Source organism: Grampus griseus (assembly GCF_964374135.1).
Source record: "Grampus griseus genome assembly, chromosome: 4".
In the NCBI taxonomy this organism is placed as follows: Eukaryota; Metazoa; Chordata; class Mammalia; order Artiodactyla; family Delphinidae; genus Grampus; species Grampus griseus.
The window spans coordinates 45,379,087-45,402,430 of record NC_138997.1 but is presented as its reverse complement, the minus strand read 5'-3'; the positions used below and the strand labels follow the sequence as shown (position 1 = coordinate 45,402,430).

At 46.0% G+C, this 23,344-nt stretch overlaps 1 protein-coding gene across 2 annotated transcripts in view; it reads left to right on the top strand.

Annotated features, from left to right (window-relative positions):
• Window positions 1-23,344, top strand: part of SHROOM3 (shroom family member 3) — a gene marked incomplete at its 5' end in the record, with an annotated part of 314,440 nt that overhangs the window by 282,319 nt on the left and 8,777 nt on the right. The window contains 4 exons of one of the 2 annotated variants that reach the window (XM_082652664.1): window positions 3,922-3,995; window positions 8,693-9,487; window positions 10,539-11,045; window positions 13,558-13,708. In XM_082652664.1, coding sequence (XP_082508790.1) covers window positions 3,922-3,995; window positions 8,693-9,487; window positions 10,539-11,045; window positions 13,558-13,708 — 1,527 coding nt within the window. Of the gene's footprint in view, window positions 1-3,921; window positions 3,996-8,692; window positions 9,488-10,535; window positions 11,046-13,557; window positions 13,709-23,344 lie in introns of both variants that reach the window. The other variant, XM_082652665.1, reaches the window with a different exon arrangement.

Here is a 23,344-nt window from a genome sequence, read left to right as displayed (position 1 = left end):
AGCTTTAGAGGACTCTGAGAAATTAAGTGACGCTGTAGCGACTAAATCATCTGGTTGAGTTAAACCCAAAATATGGAGTCTGTTTCTGGTGCTGGCTCAGTCCGAGGCATCCGGAACAAACGCTGCTTGCTCCTGCCAGGTAGATACTAATAGAGCAGGATTTTGCAAGCTTTGGGCAAGGATTCAGCTCCTTTTCAAAAGTCCATTAGTGAGGATAGTTTTTGCTTCCAAAACAAGGTCAGCATGGAAATCAGTTTCTCTGTTTATAAAGCTTGATCATTCTTGGGCCTGAAACGATGACTGTAGAAGGCTGCCACCTTTTGTAGCCTGAGACCTGCTCAGACACTCAGCACCCCTGGGCCTTTCCTTAGCCAGCTGTGGTCGTCTCTGAACAAGCCGCCTCCTATTCCCTCTCCTTTAATTCCTCTTAATTTTAATAGATTTATTTATTTATTTATCTTTGGCTGCATTGGCTCTTCGTTGCTGTGCGTGGGCTTTCTTTAGTTGCGGTGAATGGGGGCTACTCTTTGTTGCACTGTGCGGGCTTCTCATTGTGGTGGCTTCTCTTTGTTGCTGAGCACGGGGTCTATGTGCATGGGCTTCAGTAGCTGTGGTTCACGGGCTCTAGAGCGCAGGCTCAGTAGTTGTGGTGCACGGTCTTAGTTGCCCCCTGGCATGTGGGATCTTCCCGGACCAGGGCTCAAACCCGTGTCCCCTGCATTGGCAGGCGGATTCTTAACCACTGCGCCACCAGGGAAGCCCCAATTCCTCTTAATTTTAAAGGTGTAATTGCAGAACAAATGGATATTAGTGACGGAGCTGAAGGGCACATCAAATTCTTGGCTATTTCCTACTTTCTGTGAGACTTTAGAAAACTTAACTGTTTTAAAGTAGGTAGGCCCTGCAAAGCTGCAGGAAAAAATCCAGACATTTCTGTCTTGGAGATGGAAATTTACACCTGTTCGTTGTCATAGATCTAAAATATAGCAGAGGCTATAAAAAGAAAGCTTTTGGAGAAATAAGATTCCTGGTGGGGTATTTTTTTTTTTTCAAAATGCTGAGTTAGAGTCTTCTCTGGTTCTCACTGTATTTTCAGAGATCTTCATTTCTTATATGTAGCACATTCACCATGTGATGATGTGACAAACATTTGATTGCTGAGGAAATTGCTCAGTGCATGGAACCACACAATGTTGGATGCAACATTGTATATTGCATGCAACCTGTATATCATTTTTAGTACCTCTCAGCAAGCCTGGGGATAAATAACAGAATCAACTTTCCACAAAATGTAAAGTTACAACTAGCTACGAATAATCAAATGTTTACTATGTGCCAGTCACTGTACTGTGTTTTATAAGCTTAAAATTAATCCTACATCTATGCAAAGGAGGCGATACCGTTGTTATCGCCATATTACAGATGAGGGAACTGAGGCACAGAAAGGCTGAGAAATTTGCCCAACATAGTGGGAGCAAGGTTTTGACCCCATACTGTCTGACTCCAGAGGTTTTAAGTCACTATACCACACTGCCTCCCGGTATCAAAAAAGACTGGGTGACTGGAGGGAGGTGAGAGTTAACCATCTTATATCTGAAAACTCCAGCCAGTGAATTGATTTCATTTTAACATTTATCAATTACTGTTATACATTTAAATAACATTTAAATTTTTTTAACTGAATTTCTAATTCATTTTAGCAGATACTTGAAGCTGATATTACAAAGTAGATGAACATTGTCTTCGTATTTCATTGGTCAGAGAGATATTAGGATATTTAATTCAGAATCCAAAGGAAGAGTGAGAATCGGAATTGGATGGGATTCAGGTTTACAGTTCTGACTGTACTGTGCCTAATGAAGAGTAAGAACTGGTGTACTTTTAAGTCAGTCAAAAGAAGTAGAGACGATTAACCAAAGCAGACACTTAAGTTTCTGTTGGCATAACTCTATACCTGGTATTTCTCCCATGGCCACTGCTTTTTCCTAAATTGTCATAATAGTTTATACTTCTTACCGGTTTATAGAAAATCAAGTCTTCTTTGAAAGTGCATACGTGCCCAATCTAAGCAAATAAATGCAACAGGAATGTATCCTCCTTGGGCTTTCTGCTAGGTTGGGAAGGCATTTTCCTTCTGTCCAAATGGTATTTCCATTGACAGGAGATGTAGAGTTCTCTCAATGGCCTATTGCTGGGTCTGAGTTCTTTTATTTTATACACACCCACAGAAATATCAAGCTCATACTGTAATTCAAAGGAAATAATAGAGTAGAAATATATATTTGAACGTTACTAGGTTAGGAGCTTTAAGGGAACCTAGATAGGCTTTTCCAGTTAATTATTGGCGAAGGTGAACATTCATGTCAACAGAGGGGGTGGAGTGGGGAAAGACTTTTTTTTTAAAACTTTTTATTTTATATTGGAGTATAGTTGATCAACAATGTTGTGTTAATTTCAGGTGTACAGCAAAGTGATTCAGTTATACATGTATCTGTTCTTTTTCAAGTTCTTTTCCCATTTAGGTTATTACCGAATATGGAGCAGAGTTCCCTGTGCTATATATCCTTGTTGGTTATAAAGGGACCATAGGGTTTTGCAGAGAGTAGGAATTCCCATTCCCTCTAGTGATACTTGAGCAAATCAGGGACACATGGAATTCCTTTTTCTCAAAGCACTGACATCTGATTGTATCCAGCTCAGCCACCATTCAACTTAAGATTCCAGAGATTGACCTTAGGCTTTGAGGAAATCATGGTTTGAATCCTAGCTGCTTACTTAATTGTGGGTAAGATACTTATCCTCTCTGAGCTGCAATTACCTCCCCTCTCCCCATTGTTATAGATTAAATTACAGAAGAAATGTCAGGTGCCTAACACAGCTCCAGGCACATCATTTGAGGATTTTAAAGAGCTTGGCTGCGTGTCCAGCACACAGTAGATGCCGAGTAGGAGGAAGCTGCAGTTACTAATAATATTCAGGGTTGTTTCTTCTTTGGACCTTCTCCCACCCACCTTTGGCTCTTTTCATTGCTTCTTAGTACCTCTCCCAATGATTGGGGGGAAAGAAAGAAAGAGAGAGAGAGAGTGAGGTGGGGTGATGAAAAGCAATCGGCCCTTTGGACAGAATAAATGGTGAAATAAATTGTTGAAATTAAGTTTAGGGATTACATGCGGATTTAATTTTCCTGTTTTCTACCTGTCTCCTATTATCATAAATAATTGAGAGTTTTATCAATAGCTACATCATTATTTTCATCAGGGACCTGTACATATGAACTGATTTTACACTAACAAAAACTGACCTACAACCCTTTCAGGAAACTAATATATACCCTTATTTAAAACAAAAACAAATAATGACTACCCTTGAAGTGTCCCCAGAGTTACTGACATTACATGTGGGTGAGGTGTTTTTCCCAGAGAGAATGTATTTCAACCTGATTACAAGCCAGATTCATATCTAATTCTTGAGATTTTGCTGAATCCAATAAACTCTCCTTTTCCGGTCATCTCCCATATTTCCCTATTGCTGTTTTGAAAGCTTGGCCCTTTAATTTAATTTCATCATTATATTTCAAGTATAGGAGTTGTCTGAAGTCCGGAGATACTTGTTATCAGACTTCTCTTGTTTAGAAAATGTCTTTGTTAGGAGAGGCACCCAGTGAGGTAGACTGAGGTTCTGCCACCTGTGACCTTGGGAAAGTTAACCTCTTGGGGCCTGTGTCCTCATCAATGCAGTGGGATTAACAGTACTTCCTGGGCTTTGAGGATGAAATGGGTTAGTATGTAAGAGTGCCACCAGGATACCTGATAATAAATAGTGGACCTCCAATAAATGTCCCTTCTCCTTTATACCTCCACCCCCTTGGTAAATTTAAATACCCGTTTGTTGGTAATAACGCCGTGCCTCTTGTGTTTTAAGGATGTGCTTCTGGGGGAAAACAATGGCTTTGGTCTTGTGAAGGATCCCTGTTATTTGGCTGGCCCAGCATCCAGGTATGTATCTGTATTTATGATGCCCTCTACCTTATGAATGCTGCTGGAGTTAAATGCTTCTGTTCCCCTCTGCCAGAAATCGAAGTGTGATATTATGATGTTTCATAGTGTCATGTGCCACCTCTTCAGTTTGTCTAGGCCATGGGGAGCTTTCTTTTTTATTTATAGATGACTTTCGCTAAGAATGATACTATTCAAAATAGGTTTTGAATGTGTGCTATTGAAGCAATGGTTGACTTCCAGTAAGTTTGGCATCAGAATAGTTGATGGATATGCTCTTCTCAAGTCTATCCTCTGGCTCTCACACGTGGGGCCTCTCTTAAACATGGCTGATCTCTTCTGGCTCTGTCCCAGAGGATCAGGTCTGCTGAGTAAAGCACTAGGGGAAGAATGAGCGTCACGAACAGCCTTCACAGAACAAGACAAACTTGCAGGAATCACCTGAAGTAAAAAATAAAGCTCTAAAATCATTATTTTAGGCACTTAGAGATAGAAAATAGCAGGAAATTCATGTTTTTAAAGTTGCCATCAAAATCACTTCTCCTTTGTAGAAAAAATATAATGGACAGTTTTTCAGAATTAGAATCTTTAAACTATTCACTTGGAGCTTAAGAAGTAGAAATTTCCAAAGAGAGTTTCCTCTGAACCACATGCCTGTATGTAGTTTTAATGCAGCATTATAGGACTATCTACTGTCATCTGTTATTACTAATGTTAATACATTTAAACCCTCCCTACTACCGTCCATGTTTTTTCAAGCCAGTTCCTTAATTTTTACTGTTTCATTCAATCATTGTTTCTCTCTTTTTCTGGCATTCACCTTCTCGATAGCTCAACCTAATACTGCCAGCATGGTCAGGAAGTGGGTATTAGGTTACCTCCTTCATTGCCAAGAGCAGCCTTCTGTAGTTGGTCTTGCTCCTGGAGCTGTGCCTAAAGTGAAGCGGTCAAGGTGAGGCTGAGGACTTTAGTTTGGCTGCATTAATTCAAGGTTAGAGACAAGGGAAGACTAACAGTGAAATAGAGCTCTGCCAAAGGAGAGCTGGTCTGGGGCTTCCCTGGCGGCGCAGTGGTTGAGAGTCTGCCTGCCGATGCAGGGGACACGGGTTCATGCCCTGGTCCGGGAAGATCCCACATGTTGGGGAGCGGCTGGGCCTGTGAGCCATGGCCGCTGAGCCTGCGTGTCTGGAGCCTGTGCTCCGCGGCAGGAGAGGCCGCAGTGGTGAGAGGCCCGTGTACTGCAAAAAAACAAAAAAAAAGAGTGACGTGAACTTAGAAATTTATATAATGGAGTCCACTTGTAGGGGTCGGGAGGAAATAAGAGCACAAACAAATGGTGGTATAAGAACGCATGGCAGGGCTTCCCTGGTGGTGCAGTGGTTGAGAGTCCGCCTGCCAGTGCAGGGGACACGTGTTCGTGCCCCGGTCTGGGAAGATGCCACATGCCGCGGAGCGGCTGGGCCCGTGAGTCATGGCCGCTGAGCATGCGCGTCTGGAGCCTGTGCTCCGCAACGTGAGAGGCCACAACAGTGAGAGGCCCACGTACCGCAAGACAAACAAAAAAGAGAGAGCTGGTCTGAAGTCTAAGGTGAAACTAAATTCAACCACAAAAAATAAAATTGCTGGATTCCAAAAAGGACTTGAATAGACATTTCTCCAAATGGCCAACAGGCCCATGAAAAGATACTGCACATCACTAATCATCAGAGAAATGCAAGTCAAAACCACACTCATTAGAATGGCTACGATCGAAAAAACATAAAAGAACAAGTGTTGGTGAGGATGTGGAGAAATTGGAACCCCTGTGCACTGTTGGTAGGATTACAAAATGGTATAACTGCTACGGAAACAGTATGGAGGTTCCTCAAGAAATTAAAAATCTATCATATGACCCAGCAATCCCACTTCTGAGTATAAATCCAAAGAATTGAAAGCAGTGTCTTGAAGAGAGATTTTCGTACCCATGTTCGAGGCAGCACTGTTCACAATAGCAAAGAGGTGGAAGCAACCCAAATGTCCACAGATGGATGAGTGGATAAACAAAATGTGGTATATGCATACAGTGGAATATTATTCAGCCTTTAAAAGGAAGGAAATGCTGTCACATGCTACAACCTGAATGTACCTCGAGGACATTATGCTAAGTGCAATAAGCCAGTCATAAATACTTTGTGATTCCCCTTGTATGAGGTATCTAAAGTAGTCGAATTTATAGAGAAGTAGAATGGTGGTTACAAGGGCCAGGGGAGTGGCAAAAGAAGAGTTGTTGCTTAATAGGTATATAGTTTCAGATTTGCAAGATGAAAATGTTCTGGAGATCTGTTTTGCAACAATATTGGTGTATTTAACACTACTGAACTGAACATTTTTAAATTTAAAATTAAAATGAATTTAAAGTAGTTAATTTTATGTTATGTGGGGTTTTTTTAAACCACATTAAAAAAATGCTATGAAGGAAAAAAATGAGACTAATCAAACTTGATTCCTGGATACGTGTCAATAGATGCCTGTCTCTCACACTCTATTATAAAAGAGACTGAAATAAAATTTTTATGATACTAGTCTTTATTCTTGGAAAACAATTACCAGGAAGAAGTATTCTCAACCAAACTAAGCATTTAACTCAACTATTACCTTCAAAAATATAGTTTTTTACAGTATGGTTCCTGTAAACTAGGAAGATTAAACATAAACTAAAAATGTTATATCAAAGTTTATTTGGGCTACATCTTTAAAAGATAAATATTATTTTATTGTGTGTTTTAGTGATGTCTCCCCCCCCTTTTTTTTTTTTTTTTGCGGTACGCGGGCCTCTCACTGTTGTGGCCTCTCCAGTTGCGGAGCACAGGTTCAGCGGCCATGGCTCACGGGCCCAGCTGCTCCGCGGCATGTGGAATCTTCCCGGACCGGGGCACGAGCCCGCGTCCCCCGCATCAGCAGGCAGACTCTCAACCACTGCGCCACCAGGGAAGCCCAATGTCTCCCCTTTTTAAAAAGCAAAATGAAGGTACCTGAGTTGGTCCTTAAAACATCAGATTCCAGTTACTCCATGTCCTATTAGAGGATGCTAAGTTTAAAAATAGTTCATGGCCTGCAGTCTAAACAGCATTTGGGCAGAAGAGACGTCGTTTGTTCAACAGACATTTACTGAGAGGGTACTTTGTGCCAGGGTCTGGGGATAGCAAAATGAATAAGACATGGGGGTAAAGAGCACCCCCAGTGCATCTCCTGCCCCTGGGTTTCTGGTGTACCCATCTGGGAACCCACCAAGGAGGACAGAATAGCCACTCTTGAATATTGACAGGCTTCTGGTAAAGAAACTGCTTCTAGATGAAAAGGATCTGTGATGGGAGGGGAGAGTATGCATCTGAGTGGAAGATGGGCCTCTTACTCAACCATTTGCATTTATAGTAAAGAAAAAATAATGGCAGGAGAAAAGCTAATTTGGTTCTTTGTGGTCTTTTCCTTCTTTATGCTGCTTTGCCATCACCTGGCACTTAGATGATTTCGTGGCAGGCCTGTGCTGGGGCTCTGACTTGGGACTGAGCCACAGCTCTCTCAGGATGCGGGTCTGTAAAATGAAAAATGCCATCTGCTCTCCAGATTCACTTGCACACTAGTCAGGGAGCTACAAATGTGGGATTTACAAATTATTATGGTTGTTTGCTGGAGATATTTTTAGCCTCACATTAACTCTTTTTTTTTTTTTTTTTTTTTTTTTTTTGCGGTACGCGGGCCTCTCACTGTTGTGGCCTCTCCCGTTGCGGAGCACAGGCTCCGGACGCGCAGGCTCAGCGGCCATGGCTCACGGGCCCAGCCGCTCCGCGGCACGTGGGATCTTCCCGGATCGGGGCACGAACCCGTGTCCCCTGCATTGGCAGGCGGACTCTCAACCACTGTGCCACCAGGGAAGCCCCTATCCTCACATTAACTCTTGCATGGCAGGCAGGCAGGCAGGCAGTGCTAGAGACGTGTTTTCTTTGTTTTTGTTCTCCTTTTTTTCCTTTCAAACACGTTAACAAACGTATTGGAAATTTTGGGTTTTTCCTTAGAGCCTAGAGGACAGCTGTTTAAACGGCCATGCACCCTATTTGCTCGTTATGGTCAGTCTCTTTCTCCAGAGGTAACTGCTTATTAGCTCCTTAGGTGAGACTCTCCCTTTCCTTCTTACTTTCCATTTTAAGAAATGAAAACACTGGGAGACTAAGAGAAAGTTGTAAATAAACCCTTCAGATTCTGCAGCCCACGCAAATGCTTTCCAAACAGACCTCCCCCGTGGGGCTCACACCTGTGGAGAATGAGGCAGCATTCTTTTCCCCAGAGTCAGGAGCTGGTTCCCAAACTAGTCCTAAAAGGAGCAGAAGAAACATACCTGCTCCTGCCTTTTATATCCTGAAGCCTGTCCTCAAAAGCTGCCTTGCATGGGGGGAGGTAGATGGGGTGATGAGAGGGTTAATGAAAAGAAATGCCTTGTGACCCCAGGCTTGCCGTGTGACATTTTCCTGCAGGAGTTTATGCCTACTTGGCATCTCATTTAAACTTGGTTCTTTGTATGAGCAGCCAAGGGAAGACAGTGTGCAGCTTCTCCGGGCTTCCTTCTCCCCATCAAATGCTTTTCCCGTCCATGTAATGCACCTTGGGTTCAGTGTTTGCCCCTTTTCTTCAGAGCTAACCTATGTGTCTGTATCCCACTCCAGGCCATTCAGCTGTTCCAGCCGTGAAGAGATGTTGTTGCTCCAACACCATCCCAGCCCTCGTTGCGGGGTTTCGGGCTGCAAAGCAGGTGGCGGTGCCTCCATTCCCGGCAGGGGTCTGGGACCGCTGGACCCTCCAAGGCAGGCCAGCAGAACGCCTTGCCCCCGGCCCCTGCCCTCAGGAGCGCAAGGGCACCTCCCGGACACCAGGGCTGCACCGCCGAGCTCAGCCCTGCCTGCCCCTGGCCCCTCGAGCTACTGCTCACAGGCCGCCGCCGCCCAGCCCTGCACCCCAGCCGGGACCCCCAAAAATGGCGGCCACTGGCCGGCCCAGCCTCCCAGCCCCGAGCACAGGAAGGAGGAGGGAGCAGGGACGCGGCCCTCCCCGCCCTGGGTGAAGAGGGCCCACGCGGTCCGAGAGGACAGCCTCCCCGAGGACGGCGCATCGCCTGGGTGCGTGAGCCCCAAGCACTACCCCAAGCCGGAGGCCCTCCCCAGCCCGAGCAGCACTTCTGACCCCGACACGCCCCTCGGGGCCCCGGGCACTCTGGGCAGGGTCTCCCTCCGGATCTCTGGGTCGGCCCCGCTGGCCTCCCTGCCGCCTCGGGAGGACGACGACGACGAGGTGTTCGCGAGGGACCTACGCTCCGCCGCCTCTTCCGGCCCTGTCTGCGAGGCGCCGCCCCCGCCCAGCTGGGAAGCCCCGGCCCAGAACCTGGACCGCTTCCCTCCGCCTCCCCCTGAAGCTGTGTGCGCGGAGCAGTGGGACAGCGAGGGCTACCGGGAGCCCCACGCCAGGTGAGAGCAGCCCTCCGCCAAGGTTAAGGGTCTCCCTCCCCAGGAAGAGATTTCCACGCTCCACGCTTCTCACAGCTGCCTCTGCTGGCCACTGGAGAGCCCTGTGGAGGTTTTTTAACAGGAGCCCAGCTCACGAAACTGGCACAACTGTTCCATTTGTTGACCTTGGTGGTCGTCATTTTAGTAGTCCTTGGGCACCGAGGTGTGGTTCATTTCTGTGGATGTGGCAGGTTCAAAGAGTCCAAATAAACAGCATCCCTCTTCCCTGCCCAGAGTTCTGAACCTGTTAAGAAATAAGGCAAAAGAAAAAGGCATTCAGAAGACAAAAAAAATCACTGTTATTACTGAGAGAGCTGATCCCGGAGCATATGGCTTCTATCTGAGTATAAGTGGGCCTCCTGATACTGAGCCCCGAATTAAACAGGGGTGCCCGCCTAGTCACAGGCTGTGCTGGACACACACACAGCAAGCACACGTGTGAACACGCAAGAGCAAGCCTGGAGGTAACCTTACTCTCTAAAGAAAGAGGCTGGACTAGGAATGGGCTATGGTCAGCTTCTCTTTGCAGAGTCACTGTCTCTGTCCATAGGAAGGAATAAAGAGTAAGGCTGAAAGTCATTAACGTTTAGGGAAGACCTCTGCTTGGAAGCCAGGAGAATGAGGAAGAGGCATTTCCCAACACATACTCCCTAGGACAGCACTAAAATACATTGTCTGATAGCACCCTTGTCGTAACTTCCCCTAAACACCACCTGTTCCCTTTCACTACCCTCTGTTCACTTTGATAAAGCTCTGGAATCCGAGAACAACATTCACCAAAACTGAATTCCTGCTACATCTGTTCCCCTTAAAAAGTCACACAACCCCCCTGTGACCAGCTAGTGGACTTAGTTGAAGGCCCTTTTGAACCCTGCCGTTTGTGGGGAATAACAACCCCAGAAACTCCTGATGTGTGTGGGAAGCTGCAGGCCTCGTGTGCAAACGTCTCCCCGCCTTTCTTCACCCTCCTGCTGACTCTTCTCTTAACCACTCTCTTTTAATACCCCAGCAGCTCCGGCAAACTTGCCAAGGTGACAGTTGCCAAGGAAAGGCCCATCCCTGGTGCAGCCCATTTGGTTGATAGTCAGATACTGGCTTCCAGATCCCAAACTTCCATCAAGAGTTCAGAGGCCAATGAGACCAACCCACCCTCCACCACCGGTGCTCCGCCCCACCCTGCCGGGTCTCTTAGCAAGCAGCCAAGCCCAGGGCAGCCACCTTCCATCCAGACCCAAAGCCTCAGCCACGACCCAGTCAGTGGGCCTCAAAGTTTAGAAGAGAATGTCAGCTCTGGCCCTCAGAAGACCTCAGAAGACATGAGAACAGAGGCTCTGGCCAAGGAAATTGTCCACCAAGACAAATCTCTGGCAGACATTTTGGATCCAGACTCCAGAATGAAGACAACTATGGACCTGATGGAAGGTTTGTTTCCACGAGATGCTAATCTTCTGAAGGAAAACAGCATAAAGAGGAAGGCCATGCAGAGAACTGTCAGCTTCCCAGGATGTGAAGCTAAGAGGTAAGTCCCCGGTCATGACCCAAAGAGACTTAAAATTGAACTCCTTCCATGGGGGTGATGATAAGTCTAGAACTGCTTATCTGAGGTTTTCCCGCTTCCAAAGATCCTGACCCCAGACTGACATTCCATCTCAGCCTTAGGGGAATGGCTCTGACCTACCTTGAGTTGTTTGCCCAGCAACAAGTAGTAATAGTAATTACTGTTTATAACCTATCGTTCACGTTCTCTGTGTCAAGCATTATATTCTTTAAGCATTATCTCATTTAATGTTCGCGAGAACCTTCTGAGATAGCTACCAATTTTATCTCCATTTTACAAATGAGGAAATTGAAGCAGAGAGGAATGAGAACCATGCCCAGCTGAAGTCATAGAACATGTGAGTGATGGCGTCTGTGCGCTCTCAGTGCTTATACAGTGCCCTTGAAAACTCAGCACACATGCAGCTGCCCGTTCTGCCAGAGTTGCCCTTACAGAGCCCCATACGGGTCGGTGCTGAGGGAGGGGCAGGTAGAAGTGGTGAGCACACAGGGGCCTCCCCTCGGCCGAGGTGAACATGGTCTTGTAAAAAGCGTGACAGCCTAGAGAAACAGATTGACTTACTCCGCTGACATTCACCTTTGAAGAGGTAGGGTGGGCGTCTGCTCACATCCTGAACATCAGGAAGGGGCTGAACAGGAGAGCGCCCATGGTCTTGTTCAGCCGTGGGCCTGCACCCGAAGCTCCCTGAGCAGCGCGTTTCCCGTCCTGTAACGTGCATCCCAGCGCCTGCCCACAGCCGGTGAGAGGAACGTGAGCCGTCTGTATTTTTCCTCCTTTTGATTTCTCCCGGGTTACTGCAGTATTTTCTTGCATGTTTGATTTCCTTAAGGGACTACTATGGGAGAGATTTAGGATGGTTTTTATTTTCTTCTAAATTTTCAATGAAAACTATATGGATCAACAGTCCGGAGCTCCAGTTAGTGGCTTCTAGACTACATAAAAGCGGAGAGCATTCCATCTGAATTTGGGCTTGCATTTTAGAAATTTCCAACTGATCCTCGCTAAATTACTAACAGGAACACAGGGGAGGGGAGAAAGGAAAGAACTGCGTGGTACTTACAGGCTATCTGATAGGTTATCGGAGGCTCTCCTGATACAAGCCCTCAGCAGTCACCTTGTCCAGCCCCTCCTTTTTCAGATGTGGCAAACAGAGACTAATTGAGAAGTGACTTATCCAGGGTCATGTGTTTAGCAGACACTTCTTAAGCACCTTCAATGTGCAAGGCAATCCACTGGGTACACGAGGGACCCACAGATGAGTTTCTGTGGATGTGCCAGTCGGTTCACCACGGGTGGTTGTCCTCCAATCACTCGCTATGGGAAGACCAAAGTAATTTACAAGTACATGCTTAGAAAAGCATTTCCTGGCATTATCCATGAGAACCTAGGTTTAGAAGTGAAATGGTCATGTAGCTTTTGCAGCACTGAGAGCTTCCTAAGGAATTGCAAAAGGATGGCATCGCCATCTTCTGGTAAAAATGAGCATTGTCCTTGTTGTACATGAGACTGCGCCAATAGCCACTGTGAGGTTTAATCAGATAGATGTCCCAGAAGCCTATTTGTGAGGCAGTGAATATATGTTGGGGGGGGGGACTATATCAGAAGACCTTTTCCCCATCTTTTCAATTAACTGGATTAATATGACTGTATTGTTTAGAGGAATAACCCCAGCAAGCGGGAAACTAGTAAAAACACCTTTTTGGTGGTTCTTTATTCCATAGTAAAATGATGGTCTAGATGTTAAACAATGTCACAAGATTACCTCTCCTAGAGAACCTAATTATGTCCATAGAGTCATCTATTCAGTGAGTAGGGCTTTATCTATAGAGTATGAAAGGCGGCTTGACTATAGTAAAACAAAGAGCATAGTTATTCAGGTTCCCAACTTCTAGTTTGTTCTCCAGCCTTGAAATCCCCCTGCTGTGTAATCAGTGAGTAGATTTTACATCTTGGCATCCGTTCACTGTTGACCAGCAAGCTCCAAATTCCAGGCTTACATAGAGCCTCAGGCTTACATGAAAAGGAAAATTGGTAGGTGTCCAAACAACAATTACAGTAGACATCAGAAACATTATGGGCAACATGGAGGAGTAGGAAATAATTAACCTAAAACCTGAGATTTGTGCAGCACCTTGAAAATACTTTCACAGTGACTAAGTCGAGGCTCCCTGTTGTCTTTCTGTGAAACAGGGAGTCAGTATCATTCACAAAAGGAGAAACATGCAGAGAGGTTAAATGTCCGTAGTCCTGACTCCCACTCCCCTTCCCAATATTACCCTTGGTGGTTTTCCATCCCGAGTATGCTGGCTTCAAGAGCCCCACACATTAGTAGGCAGTCACTAGTAAATACCTATTAGTCCATCCTAACTTCTGGGAAGATATCGAATATAATTTTTTTACACATTTCCGAATGGACAAACATATGGTGAAATTAAGCTGCGTGTGGCTGTACTTTTTGTTCTTTCTGACCCAGGAGTGAAGACAAGGAAGCAGCGGGCATGTTGGTCAACTGTCCTGTCTACTACAGTGTGTCTGCTCCCAAGGCCGAGCTTCTGAACAAAATCAAAGCTATGCCAGAGGAGGTGAATGAGGAAGAGGAGCCGGCAGACATCAACGAAAAGAAGGTAAGGAAAGAAATGGGGGGCTTCCCTGGTGGCACAGTGGTTGGGAGTCCGCCTGCTGATGCAGGGGGCACGGGTTCGTGCCCCGGTCTGGGAAGATCCCACATGCCGCGGAGCGGCTGAGCCTGCGCGTCGGGAGCCTGTGCTCCGCAACAGGAGAGGCCACAACAGTGAGAGGCCCTCGTACCGCAAAAAAAAAAAGAAATGGGGGCCTTTGTTCTGCTCCCCCCAGAAAGATAGTCGAGGTCCTAGCAGGGTTATTGGCCCCTTACAGCAGGAGGGGAAAAGGCCTGTCACATCACCAACCTCGCCGGACCATCACGAGATTCTCGACTTGCAGGGTACTTGGAGCAATTGCCTCACAGCTCTCCTGTTATTTTTGTTTTTACAAATGACAAAAGTGAAGGTTAGAGGGATTAAGGTATTTCGTACAAGTCACATAGCTGCTTCCTGGTCTAACACAGGGACCCCAACACCGTTCTAAGCAGCTGACCAGCCAATGTCAGTGGTCTGCATAATTTTCATTTCATGTTTCGTGGTCAAAAGGAAAACTAGAAAACCTAGAAACTCTAAGGAAAGAGAGACCGATTGTCAAAAGACACTTCCAAGAAAAGGAAGTGTTCCTCTTTAGATTTTCCAACTCTCTTTGTCATACCTCAATAAACAGCTTGAAAGCACAGTATTGGAATTTAGTTGTTAGCATTTGCTGCTCCTACAGAAATTTTAAATGTAAAGCATTTTAAGAATGATCATATGCCATGGAGATCTAAGCCTGGCTGTGCCCAAAGAGGAGAAAGTTCTTGCCCGGCTGCTTTCCCTACAGCCCCAGATGGGTCGCCTGCCACTGTTCATACAACTCTTCACAGCTCTTCATACAACTCAGGCCTGCATGCTGAAAAGGAAAGGACTCTGTTAAAGCTTGCCTGATGCTGAGCTGGGAATGTAAGGGCTTCTCAGTGGTGCCAATTCCAGGAGAAACTTTCTTATGTGATTCTGTTTCATTTATTCTATAATATGTGTCCTAAGTTCTCTTGTTTATGTGTTGGAATGAGACCACAGGATATAGACTGTGGGAGCAGGGAGCAATGGGGCAGGAGGATTGAAGGATTTTAGAAGCACCTCCGTCAGTGGTATTCTTCTCCCTTCTACAGTCCCAGCCTCGTTGGGCTCACAGTGCATGGCTGACATGCTGATACGATGCAGCTGCTGTTCGTAACGCATGCTCTCCCAGCCCAATTTCCCCATGTACACGCCTGCTTCATAGCACGCCTCCTGGCTCCCACTTAATGGGATTGGGGGGAAAAACCACATTGCTATAGTCTGTCTATATTTATCCCAGAGAGGGAGCTATAATAAACACCATTGTAAGTACCAAGTTGCCAGGACATCTTTTTTTTTTTTTTTTTTGCGGTACGCGGGCCTTTCACTGCTGTGGCCTCTCCCGTTGCGGGGCACAGGCTCCGGACGCGCAGGCTCAGCGGCCATGGCTCACGGGCCCAGCCGCTCCGCGGCATGTGGGATCTTCCCGGACCGGGGCACGAACCCATGTCCCCTGCATCAGCAGGCAGACTCTCAACCACTGCGCCACCAGGGAAGCCCTGCCGGGACATCTTTAACTTTAACATTTTACAGTTTTTTGTTGTTTTGTTTTTTGCACGTAGACGTACCCTGCTCTACAGTAGCAGTGTGGCAAACTACTTGTTGCTTTTTCCTCCCCATCTTAATTTTACTTTTTAACTGCTTTTTCATCACTTTATTATCACCCTCCCACTCTGAGGATTATGTGGCAAGAAGTATTTTTAGCCTGAGAACATGAAGGAATAAGAGGATTAGTCCTCACAGGAAATGACAGTAGGTACCATTTGTCAAGCATTTCTTAATCCCGGATGTGGGCTATGGTTTTTTTACTTAGTGCCTTATTACCTTCTTTACACAAAACTGCTCTGACGCCAATATTGTCACATTTTACGCTGAAGTAATCAGAGTGAGCCAGGACAAGAGGAGAAGGAGGGGACACTCAAGACATAAGGGAACAGCGTGGGAGAAGAGGTAGTTGTGTGAAAAAACATGGAGAGCGCATGTGTATTGAAGAAAGATACTTCCAGGAGGTCTGATGTTTGGGAATATATTATAAAATAAATTCTCATGATTAAATTAGAAATTACCAAATTTAGAGAATAACAAAGAAAGGCCATGAATGGCAGGAGACAAGGCTGGGGGGATCCACGGGGGCAGGTCATGGAGGTCACGTGGGGCTTTGTCTGAAATGCCAAAGAGTTTGGATTCTACCGTGTGGTAGAGGAGAACCCTATGAGATTTTTTGTTTTAAGCAACTACAGGTTTATTAACGTGTAATAGAATTTGTGTGTCACTTGCATTTACATATCTGATCTGGAAAGAGAGAAAATATGCAGGCTTTAATTGATGTTGTTGAAGGCATCTATTAATATATTCAGTGTGAAGTTGAAAATGCAGTTCTCTTCGCAAATGCAGTTCTCTTCCCTAAAGCTTGTTAGTTCTCTAACAAGCTTTTATTTTCCCTAAGGATGGTTTTAAAACATGATGCTTGGTCAAGATGGTTCTAAGGCAGAGTGTAGCCTTCTACCAACTTCTGCAAAGTAATAATTTGTTGCCTAATGTTTAAAGTTAGTAAACCTAAGATGTATTTCTACGCGTGAAACTAAGAGTGAATGGAAACTAGAATCCTGATTTATTAATATTTTGAAACTAGCATTTCCAATCAGTTCTACTTTAATATACTTTTTATTTATATATCCTAGATGATGAATTGTAATATTCCAAGTAAATATAAGTATTACTTAAAATATAAAACAATCACTCTCTGAACTTCTGACATACATAAAATCTAAAGACAGTTTAATACTTAGGGCTTTCAATTCTTTGGCTAAACCCTGCCATATCTATTGGGCAAAAATCTGCTTAACCAGATCTCATGATTCTCTATTCTGAAGGCCAAAAGGCTTTGGCTTAGAGACTTAGTGGAATATTTCAAAAGGCAAAAAAATCTGTTATTCCTCAGAACTGGCTTTCCCCAAGAGATCATTAGTGACCCACATGGTTCTCAGCTGCCTATTTCCGTCGCTCTTGCTTTATTCTTAAAGTTTTCCTCTGGTCTGTCTTCTTTTCAGCCTGAAAAACTTCCTTTAGCATTTCTTTTTTGAAAAGAAAGCAGCATTTGTCTGCTGGTGACAAATTCTTTTAGTTTTCTTCATCTAAGAATGTCTATATTCTGTTGTCATTTCTAAAGCATTTTTACTAGATATGGAATTCTGGGTTGACTATTCTTTTTCTTTTAGCAGTTTAAAAATGTCCCACTTCTTGCTTCCATGGTTTCTGATGAGAAACGCACAGCCGTTGAATACTTGTTCCTCCTATATGCAGTGTGTTGCTTTTCTCTGGCTGCTCTCAAATTTTTTATCTTTGATTTTCAGCAGTTTGGTTATGATATGTATGGGCCTAACTTTCTTTGATTTATCCTGTTGGGGTTTACTAAGCTTCTTGATTTCTGTAAACTTACGTCTGTCACTAAATTCAGGATGTTTTTAGCCAGTATGTCTTCAAATACTTTTTTACGTGCTAATCTCTTTCTCTCCTTTTGGGACTCCAGTGACACAAATGTTAGACCTTTTGATATTGTCCTGCAAATTTCTGAAACTTTGCTCATTTTTTTTTAGGGCTTTTTTATTTTTGATTATTTATTTATTTTGGCTGCGTTGGGTCTTTGTTGTTGCACGCGGGCTTTCTCTAGTTGCGGCGAGCGGGGGCTACTCTTCATTGCGGTGCACGGGCTTCTCACTGCGGTGGCTCCTCTTGTTGCGGAGCACAGGCTCTAGGCACGCGGGCTTCAGTCGTTGTGGCTCGCAGGCCCTAGGGTGCGCAGTCTTCAGTAGTTGTGGCATGTGGGCTCTAGGGTGCTTGGGCTCAGTAGTTGTGGCGCACGGGCTTAGTTGCTCTGCAGCATGTGGGATCTTCCTAGACCAGGGCTCGAACCCGTGTCCCCTGCATTGGCAGGTGGATTCTTAACCACTGCGCCACCAGGTAAGTCCTGTTCATGTTTTTTAATGTTTTCTGTCAGTTCATTCAGATTGGATAATTTCTATTGATCTATCTTCAGTTTCACTGACTTTCCTGCCTCTATTCTGCCAGTGATTTTTTTTAAATTTTCAGATAATTATAGTTTCCAGTTCTAAAATTTCCATTCATTTTTTTGTAGTGTCTGTCTGTTCATTTCAAGAGTGTTTACTTCCACCATGGAGCATAGCTACAAAAGCTATTTTAAAGGCTTTTATCGTCCCGTTTGGGTTATCTCAGGGTTAGCACCTGTTGGTTGTCGTCTTCCCCTGAGAGCTGTTCACATTTTCCTGGTTCTCTTCATGCTGGGTAATACTGTACCTGAACATTTTGAGTGTTATGGTGTAAGTCTTGGGTTCTGTGAAAATCCTCTGAAGAAGGCTGATTTTTTGTTTTGTTTTAGCAGGCAGCCTAGTTAGGTTCAGGCTACACGTTCTGTCCCACCTCTGGCTGTTGGTTCCAGTGTCAATTCAGTTTTCAGAGCTTCTACTGCCTTATATGTGACTGTTCTACACAGGCACCTTCCAGGGCTGAGCCTGGGACTTGGGTGAGTTGTTCTGTCACAGTTCAGTTCTCAAAGCCGTTGCCGTGCTTCTTTGGGTCTGTCCCACACACGTGCAGCTTGAGGGTGAGCCCGGACCTAAGGCAGTTCAGACACCGAATTAGGGGGTCTCCTTTTCCTGCTCTCTCCTGTCCAGTATTCCACCTGACCCCCCCCCCCACTCCCAGCTCCCAGCGGCCCCTTTACCTGGGCCTCTGGCTAGAAATAGGACAAGTTCTTGTGGTGTTACGGCAGCCTGCACGGCCGTGCCGTTCTGCATAGCTGGGACTATCCTCAGTAGAGAAAAATAGTGCGGATTCCCCTCACACTCTTCGGTCCATGGGGTCGTTGTCCCCGTTCCTCTGGACAGAAAGAAGGGTGTTCTCTTGGGGTGTTAAGTGCCTGTGCCACCACTGCACCGTGCACTCTGCAAGGAGAGTCACTTTGGGGGGCAGGGCTGGGAAAGGGGGGGGGAAGGAGAGAGGGAAGAGGAAGAAACAGGATTCCCCCACCTGCTTTATCTCACCGAAAGCAGCATTTTTGCTGCCACACCCTCTGTGCAGTTCAGCATTGAGGCTATTTCCAGGGCAGAACCAGAACATAAAAGGGGGAGAAGCAGGAAACTCACCCCTGTTCTGGGTCGTACTTCAGGCGTGGCTCCCCTCCCCGGCGCACGGCCACAGCTAACCTCGCAGAGCCCTCTTCAGGGTCCAGGGGTGTTCGCTGTAGGAGGGAGGGGAGAGAGGCTGGCGTGGGCTCCCGCCATCTGGCCACCATCAGTCCCTCTCCCGGGGGTTTACCAGCGGGGAGGGAGATGCGTTGGATTTACATTTAGGGAAGCTGTGCATGCAGCAAGAGACGGGAGGAAGAGAGGGCAGTGGGGAGGGAGGTACAGCCGCCTGGGCCAGGAAGCGACGAGGAGGGCCTAAGGGAGCTGCGGTAGGAGCAGTGAGAAACAGATGGATTTAGGTTTTTTTTTAAAGGAAGCGAAAGAGACAGAATCCGGTAGCAGATTGGACACGGAGCATGGGAGAGAGGAAGGAGGAGGGCTGGCTCCCGAGTTCCTGGCCTCGGTGACTGTGGTACCAGACATAGGAAAAACAAGGAGGTCATTCGGGGAGGGGGGAGGATGTTTTGTTGAATTTAAAGAAATTTAATAACGTTTCTTGTATGTCAGAGATTCCTGTCCCCCAGAACCAAGAGACTGAACAACTTTCTGGTCACAAGCCTTCCCGAGAGGAAATGAGAACCACTCCTGACAGAGAATGTGCTAGAGAATATCTGAAGTGGCAGTCAGGCCCCCACAACCTTTCTGCTTTGATAGGTCCCACAACGTGGGATGCAGGTTTTCTCAGGACAGAAACTGCCCCTGACTTCTCTACGGGGTGAAATGCAGCTAAAGAAAACAGTCACATGCTGCTGCCTGGGTCCTCACACTGAATGTCTTTATCTGGTCCCGGTTTTTACCAGCTGGAGCCTGAACTCCACTCTGGCCCCAAACCCTAGCCATGCGGCTGAGGGTCCTGAATTACTCTGTTGAGATCAAGACAGGCCATCCGTCGAGGCCAGCTGTGTGTGTAGTGATGTTATTGGCAACCCTGTGAGCACAAGTCCTCCCAGCAGAAGACAAAGCAGTGTTGGGGGGAGAGGGCGGGTTGGGTATGTTCCCCTAGGGGCATCTACCCAAATGACTGGTGTGTGTTCTTCCAGGTGTTGCCTCATCTTAACAATAACAACTTGGATGTGTATAATACTTTTGTAATTTCCAGAGTGCTCGCACACGCTTTGTCTTAGCTGAGCCTCACAACACTCCTCTGGGCCGTTTTAATGTAGCGATCAGAAGCCTGAACCCTGCAGCCGGAGGACCTGGATTTAAAGCCTGGTGCTGCCGCTTTCTAGCTGCCTGGGCTTGGGCAACTGACAGAACCTCCATCCGCTTCCCTTTCCTCATCCGCCAAAGGGGGATGATAACGGTACCCGTCTCATCGGGTTGTTGTGAGCAGTAAGTGAATATGAAAACACCTAAATAGTGCCTGGCACAGACAGAGAGCGCTGTAACTAAACATTATTATTAGTTTTAGGCAGGCATTAGGATGCCCTTGCAGTGGATGAGAAAACAGACGCAAAAGGTCAGGGGACTGGCCTGCCGGTGAGTTTTCTGTCAACTGGGTCTCCTGACTCCTGGGCCAGTGTTCGTTTGAGCTGGTACTGGAGCAGGGAGGAGGTGGGACAGGACCCAGCAAGATTTCTGCATGCAGATGGTGGGGTGCGAGGGAGGCTCTGTTAAGCCATGTTTACAGAGAGAACCCTTGTAAGTAGCAGCTCACGTAGGGTGAGTTAACAGTTTCTGCCAGATAAGAAGTGGATACATGGCAGTGATTTTGCAAATTAATTAGCTCCTGAGAGACTAATAAGTTAGTTAGTTATTTTTTTAAATCGAAACACCTCTTCTCTCTCCCCATTGAATTCTATGGGTGTAAGTTGGTAGTTTTTTCGTGTTTTTTTTTTTTTTAAGAGATCTGCCTGACATAGAAATGGCTGTTTAACACAGCGAACTTTCCCTTGCTGCCTTCAGTTACTCACGTCCCTCTTAACTACATTTTAAAATCCAAATCTCCATATTTTAAGGGCTTGGTAAATTTGAAAAATTCAAATACCATCCGAATGTACAACCTTTGAGCCAGGAGTGACTGGTGTGACTGCTCAGTAATACTGGTATTAGCAGATATGCCGAGCTGTGATGTATGACATTTACAGCCCAGCCAGCAAGCTTTCGGAAGTCAGAATGCCGCGAAATGTATATTGGTCCTTCCCACAGAAACCTCCCTGTATCACCCCTAGACATTTTCATCTTACTCTGTCCTTCCTTGTCCCCTGAAGCCCAGAGTACACATCAGCTCCTGTACAGACAGGCTTCTGGTTCTTCTGCCACTGTTGATGTCTTTGAAAACCAAAACAGGGCAGGTGCCAAGCGCTGACCCCGCGGTCCTGGGAGCGCACAGGGACCACTGCACCTGCACACCTCGTGTCAAGGGGGTAACGGCCAGCACATGCTGAGGAAAGAGACAGCAAGCATCCAGACTAAAAGCAGCTCCTCATTTCTGAAAAAGATGGCAGAGTAGAAGGATGAGCTCACCTCCTCTCACGGAAACACCAAAATCACAGCCAACTGCTGAACAGCCATCGGCGAAGAAGACTGGCACCTACAAAAAAAAGATACTTTACGTTCAAAGACAAAGAAGAAGCCACAACAACATGGTAGGAGGGGCGCTTTCACGACATAATCAAATCCTATACCCACTGTGTGGGGGACCCACAAACTGGAAAATAATTATATCGCAGAGGTTCTCCCGTAAGAGTGAGAGTCCTGAGCCCCACGTCAGGCTCCCCGGCCTGAGGGCCTGGTATCGGGAGGAGGAACCCCCAGAGCATTTGGCTTTGAAGGCCAGCAGGGCTCGTGTGCAGGAGCTCCGCAAGACTGGGGGAAACAGACTCCCCACTTGGAGGGTGCACATAAGGTTTCACGTACACTGGGACACAAAACAGAGCAGTAACTCCACAGGAGCCTGGGCTGGATCTCCCTACGAATCTTAGAGGGTCTCCTGGGCGGCAGGGGTCAGCTGTGGCTCACTGCGGGCAGCAAGGACACTGGTGGCAGCGGTCCAAGAGAATAATGATCGGCCTGAGCTCTCTGGGAGGTCGCCATTTTGGCATCAAGACCTGGTGCTACCCAACAGTCTACGGCCTCCAGTGCTGGAACACCTCAGGCCAAACAAGCAGCAGGAAAGGAACACAGCCCCATCCACCAGCAGATAGGCGGCCCAAATGTGTAGTGAGCTCACAGCCACCTCTACACGCCCCTTGACATGGCCCTGACCCAGCTCCCCCCACCAGTGGGCAGGCACCAGTCCCTCCCGCCAGCAAGCCTGCACAAGCCCCAGGACCAACCTCATCCACCAGACGGCAGACACCAGAAGCAAGAGGAGTTATGATCCTGCAGCCAGTGGGAAGGAGACCACAGATAACAGAAAATTAGACAAAACGAGACGGCAGAGAACTATGTTCCAGACAAGGGAACAAGATAAAAAAAAAACCCACAGGAACAGCTAAATGAAGTGGAGATAGGCAACCTGCCTGAAAAAGAATTTAGAGTAATGATATCAAAGATGATTCAAAATTTCAGAAAAAGAGTGGAGGCACAGATCAAGATGAGACAAGAGACGTTTAACAAAGAGCTAGAAGATTTAAAGAACAAAGAAACAGAGACGAACAATACAATAACTGGAATGAAGAATACACCAAATGGAATCAATAGCAGAATAATTGAGGCAAAAGAATGAATAAGCGTGCTGAAAAACAGAATGGTGGAAATCACTGCGGCTGAAGAGAATAAAGAAAAAATGAAAAGAAATGAGGACAGCCTCAGAGACGTCTGGGACAACATTAAACAAACCAACATTTGCATTATTTGGGTCCCAGAAGGAGAAGGGAGAAAGGGCCTGAGAAAATATTTGAAGAGATGATAGCTGAAAACTTCCCTGACATGAGAAAGGAAGCACTCAAGTCCAGGAAGAGCAGAGAGTCCCATAGAAGATAAATGCAAAGAAGAACATGCTCAGACACATATTAATCAAACTGACAAAAAAAGACAAAGGAAAAAATACTAAAAGCAACAAATAACATACAGGGGAATCCCCATAACATTATCTGCTGATCTTTCAGCAGAAACTGCAGGCCAGAAGGGAGTGGCATGATATATTTAAAGTGTTGAAAGGGAAGCACCTACAACCCAAAATACTCTACCCAGCAAGGCTCTCATTCAGATTCGATGGAGAAATCAAAAGCTTTACAGACAAGCAAAAGCTAAGAGAATTCAGTACCACCAAACCAGCTTTACAACAAATCCTAAAGGAACTTCTCTAGGCAGTAAAGAAAAGGCCACAACTAGAACCAAGAAAATTATGAATGGGAAAGCTCACGGTATGTAAAGGCAAACATAAAGGTAG